Source organism: Sinocyclocheilus grahami, unplaced genomic scaffold (genome assembly GCF_001515645.1).
Source record: "Sinocyclocheilus grahami isolate Dianchi unplaced genomic scaffold, SAMN03320097.WGS_v1.1 scaffold257.1, whole genome shotgun sequence".
In the NCBI taxonomy this organism is placed as follows: Eukaryota; Metazoa; Chordata; class Actinopteri; order Cypriniformes; family Cyprinidae; genus Sinocyclocheilus; species Sinocyclocheilus grahami.
This window is the reverse complement of record NW_015505436.1, coordinates 18320-36047: the sequence shown is the minus strand read 5'-3', so window position 1 is coordinate 36047 and position 17728 is coordinate 18320. Positions and strand designations below refer to the sequence as shown.

Genomic DNA, 17728 nt, shown 5'->3' with positions numbered 1-17728 from the left:
TATATACACTATTCACGATGTAAAATATGCATTGCTTCCCATCCAATGACGTATCGCTTGTTACTATGTAGAACTGGTGGATTTTTATTGGTGCTTATGTATTAATTATAATTATAATTAATTGTGTTATAGAAACACTGCGTCCCCAACACACCCACAAACGTGTAAAAATGCTGTCAAATATGACTCATGATGCAAGGTTAATTAATATCATGTAATTTTGGCTTAGTTTTTGCTTGGTTATGTGTATATTCATAATATACAGCAAAGCATTTATGCACTATATGACTCTGTATGTATCTATGTATGTATAAATACGATGTCTTTGCAATATTCAAAATACATGAATGGTTTTTATTTTGTGTCTCACACTGTGAAAACAAGCGGGATGTGTGTTCACGCGGTTTTCTTTTATTCACGAACGTTTTATGTGCTTTTGGAAACGCAAACATGGTCAGGAAAATGGAAAATTGACTCATACATGTGCCTATTGAGCTAAAATGCAGCAAATAAGCTTGCCCGTCTTTTTTCCCCCAAAGTATGACTCATTGGTGTGACAGCGCCGGTGAATGAATGTGACTGGCGTTCATGTCGACAAATAGACTCTCACTGCCTGCTCAGCAGGGGCGGGACAACAGGAGCCCTTGTGGCCAATGAGCAACAAACTTCATTCATAAAATAGTGTGGGGGGGTGATCGTTGGAAGCGTGGGTTTGGAGGTTTCGTAACCCTGACTGAAACAGAAAAACCCGTTCTGAATCACAACCAATGACATTATTTGAATGGAGGTTACCGTAATGTTTGTCCAATCGCTTCTCACTCAGAAGAGTTTTCGGTCCCGCCCCATTGAAACAGGCAACCGAATGAATGAGAATGGGCTCTTTGTGATTGACGCGCACAACAGCCAATCAACGGTAAGTTGCGGTTGACGGACGCGAGTTTCGGCCAATCAACGATGGACGTGGGCTCGCATGGGCGGCGACGGAGTATGTGGGAGGTGTGCACTTAAATCTGGATAGACTAGTATGTTAGAGGAGTTGTAGGGGTGTGATGCCACAACCTGCTTATAAAGGGGCGCACACATTGAAGCTCTAAAGCAGTGCATAACGACTAATTTTGCAGGTCATTCACCACGCACAGCCAGCCGTAGACATGGAGTCGCTACAGCCTGTCGAGAGAGCGCTCTTCTGGGTCGGTGCACTTATCACGGCCTCGCTGGCGCTGTGGCTGCTGTACAAGATCATCACTGGCTTTAGGATATGGGTGCTGGGAAACGGGGATTTACTCTCTCCCAAATTGGGGAAATGGGCAGGTAAGTTGAACGACATGCGTTGGGAATGAGAGCTGGTGCTGGCAGGACATGGGTGGGATGAATATAGTGCGCGTTTGGCGCAGCCTTAAACTAAATAAAGATGAACTTCGTGGATTTGGAGGGGAGGGGGTAATAATTTCAACTTTTTGCGCAGCAGATGTAACGTTAATTGAAAACGTTTTTGTCAGCGTTTACTAAGAGCGAATGTTTGCATCACTCACACACATTTGTAATCGTTAAGATCAAGCAGACTAATTGAGGCATTAGTATTTCATGCGTATGGTCAATGGAGGCGACGTGTCTCAGGTTGACTGATTGCGCCATACGTTCATATATTCTGCGCAGATAGCATGCCACTCTGAGTCATTCAGGTATTTCAGCCTGACATTTTTAAATACGATATATTCGGTTAAATATATGAAAATAGACTAATTGGATTAAAGTTTAGAGTTATAAATCATTCTCAAACGCTTATTTTCTTTTTATTATTATTGTTGTTATTATGCAACCTTTTTTCGGGTGTTTATCATTTTTCGCATTTCAAGTTTTTCCTGAATCGTATGTGCCTCTGGCCTGACCCAGTTATCCAGTTTCCCGGCTGCGCTTGCCAATGTGCGTCCCGACAAACGCGCTTTTCCCCGTCGCTTTGGCAGTTTCGTGGGTAAAATGCGGCTTAGTCTTTAAGTAGATGTCTTTTTGGCCGGTGTTGTCCGCTTCATCCCCTCACTGGGGCACTGAGGTTGGTTTTGGCAACATGACGCAGTTTAAAACGCCAATCTTAATTATAATGCGGGTCCATACCACGTGCGGCATGTGAGGGGAGACTTGTGTGTGTGAGTAAATGTTCAAAAGCCTCACGTACAGCGCGAAGATTTGCTCTTGACGCAATCGCACTTAAAATACTGTTACTTCAAAACTCGTCTCACTGAAATGGCTCATCATGCCTAGTCTTTCACTGCCTAGGATGTTGCCTAGGCAGCAGGTGCACTGTTCTAGGCCCCTAGCGGTCAGCTTGGGTAGCGCACATGCAAAGCGATTTGAGGGTCGCAGTATTTTCTGTGGAGTGCGATGATTTTATTTGTTTAAAATAAAATGTATTTATAAAAAATGGGTTGGAAGGCATCGCCGCTTAAAAGGTTTGAACTGACTACCCTTTAGGTTTTTGGGTTATTTTCACCTGTTAATAAAGTGTTCATATTTCACTTCAAAAAGAAGCAATTATATTGTGAGTAAAAGCGACCATTTTTTCCACCTCGAAGCCAATATTAACCCTTTAACTGTCACCCGTCCCCTCTGTGGGACGCCTAAGTTTACTTCACTATATTACAATTAAATCCTAATCTAATCATGACAAACTATATATCGTTGGAAAGCAATACTGTTACTTCAAAACTCGTCTCACTGAAATGGCTCATCATGCCTAGTCTTTCACTGCCTAGGATGTTGCCTAGGCAGCAGGTGCACTGTTCTAGGCCCCTAGCGGTCAGCTTGGGTAGCGCACATGCAAAGCGATTTGAGGGTCGCAGTATTTTCTGTAGAGTGCGATGATTTTATTTGTTTAAAATAAAATGTATTTATAAAAAATGGGTTGGAAGGCATCGCCGCTTAAAAGGTTTGAACTGACTACCCTTTAGGTTTTTGGGTTATTTTCACCTGTTAATAAAGTGTTCATATTTCACTTCAAAAAGAAGCAATTATATTGTGAGTAAAAGCGACCATTTTTTCCACCTCGAAGCCAATATTAACCCTTTAACTGTCACCCGTCCCCTCTGTGGGACGCCTAAGTTTACTTCACTATATTACAATTAAATCCTAATCTAATCATGACAAACTATATATCGTTGGAAAGGTCTAAGACTCCTAAATAGATATTTTACCAATGTTTTTGTAAAAAATTATGTAGGAAAAGTAATAGATTCATTTTTGACGAGTGCACCTCAAAAATCTACATAACAGGAGTTCTAGCCTTCGTCAAAAAAAAAGTCGTCGTTGTTGCCTTTTTCTCTATCACACTTTAGAAATCATCAGAAATTATATATCAGTTGAAAACTTTAAATCTCAAAATTCATCCTTTGAAACCCATTTTAAAATCAAACATTGCATTACCATGAAAATGGTACATCAATATCATGTTACAAAATGTATTAAATCCTAATCTAATCATGACAAACTATATATCGTTGGAAAGGTCTAAGACTCCTAAATAGATATTTTACCAATGTTTTTGTAAAAAATTATGTAGGAAAAGTAATAGATTCATTTTTGACGAGTGCACCTCAAAAATCTACATAACAGGAGTTCTAGCCTTCGTCAAAAAAAAAGTCGTCGTTGTTGCCTTTTTCTCTATCACACTTTAGAAATCCTCAGAAATTATATATCAGTTGAAAACTTTAAATCTCAAAATTCATCCTTTGAAACCCATTTTAAAATCAAACATTGCATTACCATGAAAATGGTACATCAATATCATGTTTCAAAATGTTTTCGTTAATGAATTATAAAAATTTAAGTTTTGGATCGTGCACTTTCACGTCTGTTCAAAAATGTGAGCGACAGTTAAGGGGTTAACTATTTAACTGTTTGATATGCTTCATACAGCCAGTTACATCATCTGTGAAGAATGTTGTTCTGAATGCATATCAAAGGTGGCTATTATTACCACATTTAGCGCCATTTATCGATAAAAACGATGTTTAAGAACCAATTAAATGTAAAAGTGGAAAATATTGGTAAATATTAATGACCAAACCAATTATAGGTCTTTTTAGAGCTCTAATTTTGCATTTTTATTGATAATTATTGGATATTTTCCCACTATGACATTATTTTTCAAGACAAACATATTTTGCCAACCTACTCCTATTACATTTAATATAAATTGACATTTTATTTTAACATTTATTTTGCTTTCCAATTATACACACAAACACACACACAAAATAAATGGTCAAGTAAAATATCAGTAGAAAAAAAACATACATGTATGTGTATGTATAAATGTCCTCCCAATCCTCTTGAATTAACCCTAAATGATCAAATACAGGTATAAACGCAATTCAAATTCGGGGAAATTGTGGAGTGAAATATGGCCTGCACATTTTCCCAGCAGGTTTCGCAAGAATCACCCCTTTGCTCACTAGACGCCACCACTCCCTTTCACATTTTGAGCTGTTTCCTTCATACATTCTGTCAGTGTGATGTCAAATATGGAGGTGATGAATGCCACTCCCTGAAACTAAAAAAGCAGGGTACCAGTCAGACTCGTTCAGTTTAACGTGTGCTATCACTCACAGGTTGGAGGTGACTAAATGGAGAATGGGAGGGGGAAACTAGCTCCTCTTCCTGCCAATCCAGAAGCACAGGTCTTGTCAGGTTGAGCAAGAGTCTGTTTCCAGATCTCGAAACTCTTTCCACGTCGGTATGAATGTAACTGCTTGTTCCTTGACACGTTTGCAGTCTTCCCCTTCATTTTACAGACTCGTTCATTTGCATGTTGACGGTATGAGGTCACATAAAATGATATTTTTTTTGAAGGTATAATGTGCTGAATTTGCAGTACCTTGAAGGTGAGTCATAAAGAGGAATGTATGAGGAAGAACCCAGAAAAAAGGCCCTGTGGTGTGTTCCTGTAGTAACCAGGCATTCCTCGCCCGAGTCGCTTACGGGAGACCCCTGGTGTCTATCTTGGGAACTGCACCGCTATGGTAAAGGTTGTAAGTCAGTGGTTTAGTTATTGTGCATGATGTTCTTGCAGCAGTAGAAGTACAGGCTTTTTTTAGATCATTGTTATTAGTCAGATGTGGCTTCTCTCTCTCTCTCTGCATTATTAAATTATACATATTACAGAGGAAACCCAGGCAGCGTTCTTTTATAAGGAATCACAGATGTGTTAATGAACAATAGAAGTATTAAACCTTAAATTAATTCTATGACATCACTTTTTTGACAATAAGCATCTGAGGTTCATTATCAGATCTCATTCTGATAATTAATACATGTCTGAGTAGCACATTTCACCTCAAAATGAAAAAGGACATTGTTTATTTTAGAACAATATTTATTTTGCATTATGATATTGCGACAATTAAGCACATATTTCCCCAAAATCTTGTTACAGTAGTGATTTATAAAAAACACATTGTTATTATTATTAATTTCGTTATTTAAATCTAGTATTAAAGCAATAGAATACTTTATTTAGCTTCTCTCTCTCTCTCTCTGCATTATTAAATTATACATATTACAGAGGAAACCCAGGCAGCGTTCTTTTATAAGGAATCACAGATGTGTTAATGAACAATAGAAGTATTAAACCTTAAATTAATTCTATGACATCACTTTTTTGACAATAAGCATCTGAGGTTCATTATCAGATCTCATTCTGATAATTAATACATGTCTGAGTAGCACATTTCACCTCAAAATGAAAAAGGACATTGTTTATTTTAGAACAATATTTATTTTGCATTATGATATTGCGACAATTAAGCACATATTTCCCCAAAATCTTGTTACAGTAGTGATTTATAAAAAACACATTGTTATTATTATTAATTTCGTTATTTAAATCTAGTATTAAAGCAATAGAATACTTTATTTTTAATAAAATATTGTGTATATTAATGTAATGTAATTTGTGCATATTATTCCACCTGAACTGAGAAAATAAATGTATTATTCATTTATGATTATTATAATTCTTTATTTTCGATAATTGCCTCATTTATTTATTTTCATTTTTTATTTAGGGGTGACATATGACTCAGACATGTTCTTGACAGGTTTGGTCACATTCCCTTTTTCACAACACTTAACTTTGAGTGTTGAGGAAGAGACTTCATCAACCCCGCAACATAAATTACATTACGAAGCCACTATCTTTTCCAGTCCGTCAGTGTGTTTCTGTATGGGTTGAGAGAGACTTGTTCTAGTTGTTGGTCCCCTACTAGCAGGTTGAGTTTATGTTGGTAGTTTGTGTCCGGTGCAGTGTACTGTTGGCCTTTCTCTGTGATGCTGACCGAGAAGCACGAGGAAGCCAGAATTAGAGCTTCATCAACCGCCCACCCACCCTTCCCCATCTCTCTTGTCCTCCAGTGGCTCACTTCATCCTTCCTTAGAACACTAAATGTGTTTGAGAATCACAGTTATATAATAGAGCTGCAGTCATTCATGGGGATGGGGGCGATTGTGTCACACAAACTTGCTTTGACATTCAAATCGAGGAGTTTTTCGGTTTAAACCCCGCTCTGGCCTAGGCCTTTCTCAATCAGGGTGAAACTTGGCAGCATGTTGACTTAACAATACAGCTAACGCTCAACTTTCTTGTTCTTGCTGATTGTGAACGCACAACTTTGTGAATAGCACCGTTAGCCCATTCATGCTAGCTAAAAGGGGACAATGTGAATGACACCCCTGGTGCGTGTGAGAGAGTGAACGCGGACTGCGCAACTTGTGAATGTGTGAGCCGTGAATGATGACAGTGTGACTGGCTCTTGTGTTCAAGGGAGGGCTTTGAAGAGGTGGGGGGGCTTCAAAGGGAACGCTGCCGTTCATGTGACTAACACGCTCGTTGCCACGTGCCGGGACCGAGGATGCTGGGTAGAACTGCTACCCCCCTCCGCCTCTCTCTGTCTAAGCCTATCTTCATCCTCCATCTCTTGCTCATCCCCTCCGTCTCCATCACTAAGAGCCCCTCTCCCCCCTCCCGAATCTGTTTGTTCGCCCTCTGCGAGCCCCCACCCTCCCTTTTTCTCTTCTCTGTCACGACTCGGCTCCATTTATTTATTTATTTCCTGGAAAAGGAAATCTTCCATCTGGCGTTTAACGTTACACCTACAATTCACATCCCATTCCGACCTGCTATCGTGAGGCACGGCGTGTAGCATACGTTTAATTGGATCTCGTTGGCCACAATTTTAAATCGGTTTTGAAGGCACTATTTTTAACGGTTTAGATGCCATTTTTCTTTTCATTTTTTTTTTCTTTTTAATTTTTGCAGTGTGCCAATATCAAGCACAGTCACAGTTCACAATAAATGTGAAAGGGCTCTAGTATGTTGCATTTCCTTGACAAAAAACAAATTTAACACAAAAAAAAGACATTTTGCACTAATTTTAACCGTTTGGATAGCCTACAATTTTTCTTGTTTACAATGTGCTAACATTCAAACACAATGTGAGATTTGCGAAAAGTCTACGTTTAATTTAATCTTATTACAATTCGGCTTCTACCCAAAAAAATGCACTATTTGCACTCATTTTAACTGTTTAGATGCTGTTTTAGTTTTCTTTTTACAATGCGCTAATATTAAGCACAATATGGCTGCGCGCCTTGAATAAAAATGCGAATGTTCTCTAGTGTCCTGAATAAGCCACTCATTTCATACGGTACTTTTACGTCCGTGACATGTGTTACTTTTGCACAAATGTAACGGCAATGCGTTTTCTCGCTAGGAAAACAAAGCATCTACCTCCGCACCGGCGTCCAAAAATATACCAGCTCTATGTTTAGGTGTTTTGAATTATTTCTGCCCTTTTCTGTTCTAATTAATTTTTTTCAAGGAGGAGACGGTAGCGAGGAGAACTATTGGTTTTTCACCTTTTTTTTGGCAGGCATGTGACTTTTTGCTGCTATTTCTGATATTGTACCCTCTCACCCCCACATCGTGTTTTTTTTTCTTCTTCAATCCACCTTTATCCGAGTATAGCTGCTATTTTGGGTGCTGAACTGCTCTGGTGTGTAGTTTTTCCTGCTGGCCATGTGACTGGCTTGTGCTATTTAAAGCATGATGCTGCTTTGGGGGAAGTGGGCGGAGGTGTTAGCATTCTGCAGTGCCACCGAGCCAAAAACGGTAACTGTTCATTCATGGAGGGAGGGAGAGAGAGAGAGTGATGCGACAGATTGCATACAGTAGCGGTCTGAATGTGGACGGCTGAATCTCCCTTCATCCCTCTTTTTAATTACACTACACTGGCCTCCGATGCTTTTTTGAGACCGTAAGCACTGTTTTCGTTCACGACTGTCCTCCGCTGCAAGCATAAAATCCCTGTTCCATAAGAACCGGTCAGCTGTTTCTTGGCTCTACAATGAGCTGGGTTGCTGGGGGATTCAGAGAGAGAGATTGAGGGTGAGCGGGCAGCATCTTGTTGGTATTCAAGTGCTGCGGCTGTTCCAGACGAGGTAGCTATTTTTACTCACTCGGCTGCTTTTTTTAGCGCTGGAATATTGAGTCGGAGGAGGGCCAGTGCGCATGTGCGGCTCCGTATTTCTGAACGTACTGTTCGTGAACGTACCGGAGCACGACTGCTCGTGCCATCTCGCTTGCAAAGGGGTGCTGTTCTGGGTCTATTTTTATACATTTGTTTTGTGCTTTTAATAATGTTCATGCTAACAAAAGACTCATGCTCACAGAAGTATCAAGCATCGGTGGCTTCCATAGTGTGGCCACCTGCATGCATCTTCATGGTTTGTCACAGATTTAGGTGTTTCTGTGGGATAGTTTTGGGTTTTGACAGGTGGCTGTTTATTTATGATCCGTGTCATGCATTAAAATCGTCTCCCAGAATGCTCCCCAGGTATCTAAGTAATCTAGATGTTGATTAGTCTTGGCTTATGTGTCAAATGTTGATGGTTTATGACTATAGCGATGGATTGATGGCCCACAATGTGGCAGAACATGTTCTTGTCCTTGCAGGGAATTCTGGGAATTGTCCCCAAGCCCTTCTCACTCCATGTTTGAAGTGGTCTGGTGTATGTGCACACTCTCACAATTGACTTTAAGCTTGGAATTCCTCAAGTTTAGGGAAAATGTGAAACATGTGCCACATCCTTTGTGAAAGGGGAATGTTTCGAAGAATGCCTCCAAGAGCATTTTACTGTTTGTTCTGACTTTTTGAAGGATTTGTGACTAAATTTGGATGTTTTTTTTTTTTATCAAACAAAGGAAGTATGTACAGTATTTTAGATGTTCATTATGAGTTTTGTTCTTCAGCCATATCCTCACGATCTCTTTGCGGTTATTCAGTGATGGTTCACCCAAAAATGAATAATGTCATTTACTCACTCTTGTGTTGTTCAAAACCTGAATTACTTTCTTCTACAAATCACAAAATATGGTATTTTGAAGAATGTTGACAGTCAGACAGTTTTGGTGATCGTTGACTTCAATTGATTGGACACAGACATTCCTCAAACTATATTTATTCTACAGAAGAAAGAAAGACATATAAGGGCGAGTAAATGACAGAATTTTCATTTTGACATGACCCATCTCTTTAATGTAGTTTGTTCCATTAAGACAAACTAGGATGTGCTTCGTTCTTAGGATGAATTTGAAAAGGAGCTTGTGAATCACTTTGTCCTTTTGTTCCTTCTGTCTTTAGTTCCAGTGCTCTCACTCCTGTTGTCGTGCTCTCTCACTTTCTACCCACATCTGACTTTGCGCAGTCTCCCATTACCCCCTCCACCCCCCCTTCTCCCTCTGGTTTCTATTTTTAGCAGCCCCCAGGATCCCTCCTCACCCCTCCTGTGCTGTCGTGCTCTACAGACGTCATAACCCCCCCCACTCTCCCCCACAGCCCTGTTCTTGCGAATGACCACTGCCCATGCCACTCTTTGATCAGCCATCACACACTGTGTCTAATGCTCGCTTTTTGTATTTCTACATTTTGCAAAACAAGAGCATCATGGGACATTGAGATGGGCCTCTGAGTACTGTAATTTTTTTTTTTTTTTTTGTAGTTTATTAGTAATATTTTATAGTATGTGTCTGGACAGACTACAAGCTGTTTTTAGGTCAGAGTGAAGTGCTATAGAAGTAAAAAAAAGACTTGTTAATGGCAAATTCATTCTAAGTCAGATTTCTAGGTGGATTTATGGTCACTAAAAACACATTTTGGCTCTCAACGAATGGTTGTAAATGTGAAGGGTGTCATTTTCTGTGCCGCTAGAGTCACTAAATGGAATGCAAAATATGACTGTTTTCGAACCTGTCTCCCATCTGATAGCCACACCCCCGACTCACATGATTGGTTGAGCCAGTGTTGCTGGTCAGAATTTTAAAATTACAAAAAATGTTCTTAAAATGCCTTAGAGTCACAGTATTTATACTTCTTGAGGAAATCAAGCTAGAAATTGCTTTCATATATGGTTTTATTTATTTTTTTAATGTGTTTAGCTGAGATATACAAGCCAGTGTTGCCATGTTGAGCTTTCTCGTGATTCTCAAACAACAAATGCTTTGAAAATGCCACAAGAAGTAAGTGTTTACACTTTTTGAGGACATTAACATAGAAATGGTTTGTTTAGCCTATTGTTGCCTTCACATGTTAGGCTAAGAGTATTTTAACATAAAAAATTATGCACTGTAGTTTTAAGAAATAACCGTTGCGTTGTGTGAAATGAGACTGAAGTAAATGATTAATACTTCTATCATCTGCCATTGGTTGAACTGATAGCTCTGCCTTAGGCCCATTACTTGAGCCAGGGTTACCATGTTGAGCTGGGGTGCATTTCCCAAAAGCATCATTAGCTAACTATGGTGGTAACTAATTTCCACTGAACTCTATTGATAACGGCAGAACTTGCGACCATAGTTGCTTTTGGGAAACGCACCCCTGGTTGGGATTCTCAATGTCAGTACCTACGCTTTTCAGGGAAATCAACCTACAAATTGCTACTTTAAACAGTTTATGTTTTAAGCTGAAATAAAGTAGTGCTTTAACATTATTTAAAGTGACACCCTTTAATTTTATCTTCCTTTTATTTTATTTTTTTGTAGTTTATTAGTAATATTTTATAGTATGTGTCTGGACAGACTACAAGCTGTTTTTAGGTCAGAGTGAAGTGCTATAGAAGTAAAAAAAAAGACTTGTTAATGGCAAATTCATTCTAAGTCAGATTTCTAGGTGGATTTATGGTCACTAAAAACACATTTTGGCTCTCAACGAATGGTTGTAAATGTGAAGGGTGTCATTTTCTGTGCCACTAGAGTCACTAAATGGAATGTAAAATATGACTGTTTTCGAACCTGTCTCCCATCTGATAGCCACACCCCCGACTCACATGATTGGTTGAGCCAGTGTTGCTGGTCAGAATTTAAAAATTACAAAAAATGTTCTTAAAATGCCTTAGAGTCACAGTATTTATATTTCTTGAGGAAATCAAGCTAGAAATTGCTTTCATATATGGTTTTATTTATTTTTTTAATGTGTTTAGCTGAGATATACAAGCCAGTGTTGCCATGTTGAGCTTTCTCGTGATTCTCAAACAACAAATGCTTTGAAAATGCCACAAGAAGTAAGTGTTTACACTTTTTGAGGACATTAACATAGAAATGGTTTGTTTAGCCTATTGTTGCCTTCACATCCCCCCTCCACCCCCCTTCTCCCTCTGGTTTCTATTTTTAGCAGCCCCCAGGATCCCTCCTCACCCCTCCTGTGCTGTCGTGCTCTACAGACGTCATAACCCCCCCCACTCTCCCCCACAGCCCTGTTCTTGCGAATGACCACTGCCCATGCCACTCTTTGATCAGCCATCACACACTGTGTCTAATGCTCGCTTTTTGTATTTCTACATTTTGCAAAACAAGAGCATCATGGGACATTGAGATGGGCCTCTGAGTACTGTAATTTTATTTTATTTTTTTGTAGTTTATTAGTAATATTCTTGATATCAACAATTCAATTTTTACTAGTTAAAATGTTCATTCTTGATATCAAGAATTAGATTTCTACTAGTTGAAATTCCAATTTTACATATCAGAAATACAATTCTTACTAGTAAAAACCTTTATTTTTGATATCAGTAATCACATGGTTACTAGTACGGATGTCTATTATTGATATCAACAATTTAATTGTCACTAGTGACAATCAAATTGTTGATATTAAGAAGAAACATCCGTACTAGTAACCATAATTTTCACTAGTGACAATCAAATTGTTGATATCAAGAAGAAACGTCCGTACTAGTAACCATGTGATTACTGATATCAAAAATAAAGGTTTTTACTAGTAAGAATTGTATTTCTGATATGTGAAATTGGAATTTCAACTAGTAAGAAATCAGTTCTTGATATCAACAATTGATTTTGAATGGCAGCCTATGGTGACATTTAACTAGTGAAAATACAATTACAGATATCAAGAATTATAGTTTTTACTAGTTGAAAAGTAATTGTTGATATCAAGAATTAACATTGTTACTAGTGGAAATGTAGTTGCTGATATCAAAAATAGCCATTGTTACTAGTAGAAATCTAATTCCTGATATCAAGAATGAACATTTTAACTAGTAAAAATTGAATTGTTGATATCAAGAATTCATATCCTGAGAATGAATAAAAGTCAAAAGGGCTTGCCATACTGGTTTTCTATTTTTGTCTCCTAGTGAACAATGTGGGAATCTCATATCCATACCCTGAATTCTTCCTCCACATCCCTGATTTGGAAAACGTGAGTAATTTATTTGTCTGAGGCGGAAGGTTTAATTATTAGAAGCCATTGTCGTTAAGAAATATTCACCTGTTAATTTCCGTTCGCAGTTCATCACCAACATGATCAATGTCAACATCACCTCAGTGTGCCAAGTAGGTAGACACAAACAACAAATTGGGCTGCTGAAGGGTTTCGGAATTCGTAATTTTGAAAATTCAAAATTAAAATTTGAGAAGTACTGCAACGTGACCGCTCTGTTGTACTCCTCCTACTGTTGTACCTGTTCTCTCTCCCTGTGTTTTGCTGATCTCCACCAACGCTCCCCGTGTTCACCACCCACGCATTCTTTCTCTCTCACTCCCTTTCTCTCTAATGCAGGAGTGATATATTAGTGTTTCAGATTTTTTTATGTTGTCTCAAGTCATTTTGGAGCATGTGAGAACTCGTTTTTTTTTTTTTGTCCTGTTTTCTCTCTCCAGATGACTCGTCTGGTGCTGCCCAGAATGGAGGCAAGGTGAGTCCTGGTGTACAATATAAAAACATCCTTCCAGCATCTTACTGGAATTCCTAACACAGCCGCTGTCACTAAAAAGGAATTCAGTGCAGCTTTTAAAAACAGGGTTTTCCCCTCCCCTCCTGTTCCCCTCCCACTCTTTATGTGAAATTGAAAAGCAACAATGCACTGATCCCATTGGCTGCTGCTGAGTCACGTGCAACTCTGGGGCCTATAATGGAGCTGGGCAAATTTTGTACAAATAGGTCCAACCCTCTGCACTCCCCAGCACTCTACTGCGGCTGCAGGGGTACTGCATGAGAAAGCTGGTGCCATGGCAACACACATGGCGACCATCATTAGACGTGAGTTTTGAAGTACAGTGGGTGACGGCGGCTTTCAGGTTTCCACAGCTGGAAATATACCCTATTTGATGTCAATGTCAAATGTGATTAGTTGAAATAAAGTTAGCTTTTTTTTCATTTCAGAGCTAAGGGTGTTATCCTCAATATCTCTTCTGCCAGTGGCATGTTCCCCGTCCCACTCTTGACCATCTACTCCTCCACCAAGGCGAGTGTCTTCACAATATACTTCCCAGAGATATCAGTGGTCATAATTGTTTCAGAAAAAAACATTTCAAGTTGTTAGTACTGAACAATCTAAAGTTAAGTTATTAAATGTATTTATTTATTATTTGTATCAGTTTATATTGGATATTTAATAGTGCTCCATTTCATTTTCTGTCTTTTAATGCTCACTTAAACAGAATTTTAAAAAACACTAATTAAATAATGCTATACTGTACTGTATAATGTTATGATGCCTTAATTTACATGTTGCATTTAGAAATTATTGGTTTTATTTTTAGTCTTTATTTTTTGAGGTTGATTTTTACTTGTCATCTTTCTATAGGCTTTTGTGGACTTCTTCTCACTTGGACTTCAAGCAGAGTACAAGTGCAAAGGGATCATCATCCAGGTGAGAGAACCAGCATTAAATTAAATGATTGTGTTTTGTTTTTTAAATACATAAGTTTCAGGTCAGTCATTTTTATTTTTTTATATATTTTTTATTTAGCGAGGATCCGTTAAATAAACAATGAGAGTAAAGAAATAAAACCGTAAAAGGTGTCAATTAAAATTTTTTTTTTTGAACTTTCTATTTATCAAAGAACCCTAAATAAAATGTATGACTGTTTCCATCAAAAATATAAAGTAGCACAACTGTTTTCAACATTAATAACAATAAATGTTTCTTGAACACCAAATCAGCATTTATAGAAGGACTTCTGAAGGATCGTGTGACACTAAAAACTGGAGTTTATTCTGGAATAAATTACTTTTAAAAATATATTAAATTACAAAAGTCATTTTACTATTTCCATGTACCATTACCAAATATGACAATTTTTACCGAATTTTCTATTAAATGCATTCTTAGTGAGCATAAAAGGCTCAAACTTTTTAATAGTAGTGTAAATGCATCATCAGTTACCAAGAGACTGTTGAGGGCAGTAAATAAATACACCAAGAACTGTACTGATTAGTTAATGAAGTTTATTTTTTTTATTTTTTTGTCTTGTCGACTCTTAAGGTTTTTGTTTATATCTATCAGATATGAATAGTAAAGATTTTGCCAGATCCAGCCAGCCGAAATGCTCTTTTAGTCAGAAGTCAGAACATTTTCGTGAATAACATCAAATCTTTCTGTCACCAGAGTGTGCTGCCTTTCTTTGTAGCTACCAAGATGACGAGGATCAGGAAGCCTACCCTGGACAAGCCCACCCCTGAACGCTACGTAGCTGCTGAACTGACTACTGTGGGACTGCAAGACCAGACCAACGGCTATTTCCCTCACGCCGTCATGGTGCGACAGCCTAAAAACTTTTTAATAGTAGTGTAAATGCATCATCAGTTACCAAGAGACTGTTGAGGGCAGTAAATAAATACACCAAGAACTGTACTGATTAGTTAATGAAGTTTATTTTTTTAAATTTTTTTTTTTTGTCTTGTCGACTCTTAAGGTTTTTGTTTATATCTATCAGATATGAATAGTAAAGATTTTGCCAGATCCAGCCAGCCGAAATGCTCTTTTAGTCAGAAGTCGGAACATTTTCGTGAATAACATCAAATCTTTCTGTCACCAGAGTGTGCTGCCTTTCTTTGTAGCTACCAAGATGACGAGGATCAGGAAGCCTACCCTGGACAAGCCCACCCCTGAACGCTACGTAGCTGCTGAACTGACTACTGTGGGACTGCAAGACCAGACCAACGGCTATTTCCCTCACGCCGTCATGGTGCGACAGCCTAAACATCTCATCCAGCAGTGCTTTATACATTAATTGACCATGTTTTCTCCCTAACCTTCTTATCTTTGTGTCCCACAGGGCTGGGTGACCACCGTCGTGGCTCCCATCAAGCTGGTCCTCTACCTGGGCCTGCGCATGAACAAGGCCCAGCGTGGCGGATACCTCAGGAGGAGAAAGCTGCGATAGGTTGAGGACATTGTGTGATGGAAACCAAACTGGATGAGATGTTTTACAAAACACACGTACTGAGATTTGAGATTCACTTGGAGTCGTTTTGAATCTCACATCTTTGAAGTGCTTCCTCTTACGTAATGTATTTTTTTTTGTGTGTGTGTGTGTTAAATGTGTGTGTTTGTTCTCTTTGGATAAATATCTGGACATGCTCACGTTCCACAATGACTCATTATTATTGCCTTCTTGCTGGTTGCCAGAAATGGAGACCAATCTTCTTTATATGGTGAGAGAAGCGTGTCGGGAGGGTTTTGTGTCCACTGCTGTTGTAAGCAGAGGGTTATTTATATGGTGATGGTGTTTTATATTTATTTAATTACTAATTATGCATTTTCTTTTTATCTGGGACTATCTGTTTGCACTCTTGTTAACTGCCAATAACTAGTTTGCATTCATGCCTTAGACCTTCTGATGAGTGATAAATGGGTGCTGGCCTTTCTTATCATTAATTTAACATATTAAGCAAATCTAAAGTGGCTATTTTGGGATCTTGTACTGTATCAATATAAAACCAAAGGTCTGATTTAAGTGTATTTTTGTTCATTGGCCTTTTTCTGGCTTTTCAGAGTCTACCTGCCAGATTTGGTTTATTTAAAGCCTGTGCCTTTTTATAGAATATAAAACTTGGTCACGTTTATTGAAAGGAGATCTAATACATGTTTACATGATGTTCTCCATGCACTGAAGACTTAAAGGTGTGGTGGAATGTCACCCGAGTGTCTTGAGTTTCATCCCAAGCTGGATTTGAGGAATACCTCCATAGCTTAGATCTCTGTATGATTATTTACGGACCAGTGAAAAGTCCAGGTGGTTAAACCTCATTAGTCGTCCCCTGGTTTAAAACTTGAATGTTCTTATTCCAGACATGTTGAAGAGTGGAACACAACGTGCTGCTTTACTGATGCATGACAATCTGAAATCTTGTTTGTTAATAAAAATGATTTCTGTATTGATTTTGTATTTGTCTTTTTTAATAAATTTTATGATGCTGCATATGGTTTTGTCTTTTGTTGGATTTAGATTTCAAATGTTACAAAGAGACTTCTAAAGCCACTGGCCTTAATTCGTTACTGATCTATTTATTAAATCATGATGGTTTAAAAGAAGTTGAAGGGTTCTGATACTTTTTTTTTGTACTCAAGGAAGGCAGAAATATATAGATGCATGCTACGTTATTCTTGAAACATTACAGGTTTTCACAAATCTTTTACCGAACAGAACACAAAAACCTACAGAATTAAATTTACTACAAGGAAATTAATTTCTCTTGAAACAAATTTATGAATGCAATCAACATTTTCATGAGTAACTGTAATTTAATTGCACTTTTTTTTTCTCAGTAACTCTAAGGTATTGCCGTTACATTTATTTTGTAATTAAATTATGTAACGATTGCTGCAATCTATATTTATACAATCATACAATAAAGCCCCTAAGTTTAAAGCTTTGCCAAGCGTTATGAAGTCAACTTATACTTTTTAAAACTACTTTTTAAAAACTAATCTACCTTTTCGGTCTACAATAAAAATGATCTGTTCTTGTAAAAATAGCAAAGGCCTGACATAATCATCCTTGTACACACACCTGAATACAGGAGTTGATTTTGTATTATAAGGTATTAAATATTAAATAGATATTAAAATACCTTGCCTAGTGCCTTAATTTAAATTCATAGTAATTAGGTTGCTAGATTATAAGAATTCTAAAGATTAAAACATTCTAAATAGTTTATAAATAATTGCAGTTGTACTATTGGAAAACTATTAGTAGTAGTCTTATATCTAGTACATCTTAAACAAATACACAATATTATATTTGTATTGTACACATATTTGATGTATATTATATACATGTACATATTCATATATCAGTGTACTTACAGAAGAAGATCGTCTCCGTAGGAAGTATTTTCGCCGGTCATTGTAGTAACACGGACACGTTTCGCCGAAC

General features: G+C 37.9%; 2 protein-coding genes across 2 annotated transcripts; both read left to right on the top strand.

Annotated features, from left to right (window-relative positions):
• Positions 1 to 796: 796 nt before the first annotated feature.
• LOC107598857 (very-long-chain 3-oxoacyl-CoA reductase-A-like) lies at positions 797 to 15141 on the top strand. The gene is made up of 8 exons (XM_016290305.1): positions 797 to 913; positions 1122 to 1311; positions 12664 to 12764; positions 12854 to 12898; positions 13226 to 13260; positions 13728 to 13809; positions 14152 to 14217; positions 14956 to 15141. The coding sequence occupies exons 1-8, from the start codon at positions 797 to 799 to the stop codon at positions 15139 to 15141; spliced, it is 822 nt and encodes a 273-aa protein (XP_016145791.1).
• An 84-nt stretch (positions 15142 to 15225) lies between these two features.
• On the top strand, positions 15226 to 16727 carry LOC107598815 (very-long-chain 3-oxoacyl-CoA reductase-A-like). Its single transcript, XM_016290244.1, has 2 exons — positions 15226 to 15535; positions 15626 to 16727. Exons 1-2 carry the CDS (start codon positions 15416 to 15418, stop codon positions 15731 to 15733), a joined length of 228 nt encoding a protein of 75 aa, XP_016145730.1. The 5' UTR covers positions 15226 to 15415; the 3' UTR covers positions 15734 to 16727.
• The last annotated feature ends 1001 nt before the right edge of the window (positions 16728 to 17728 follow it).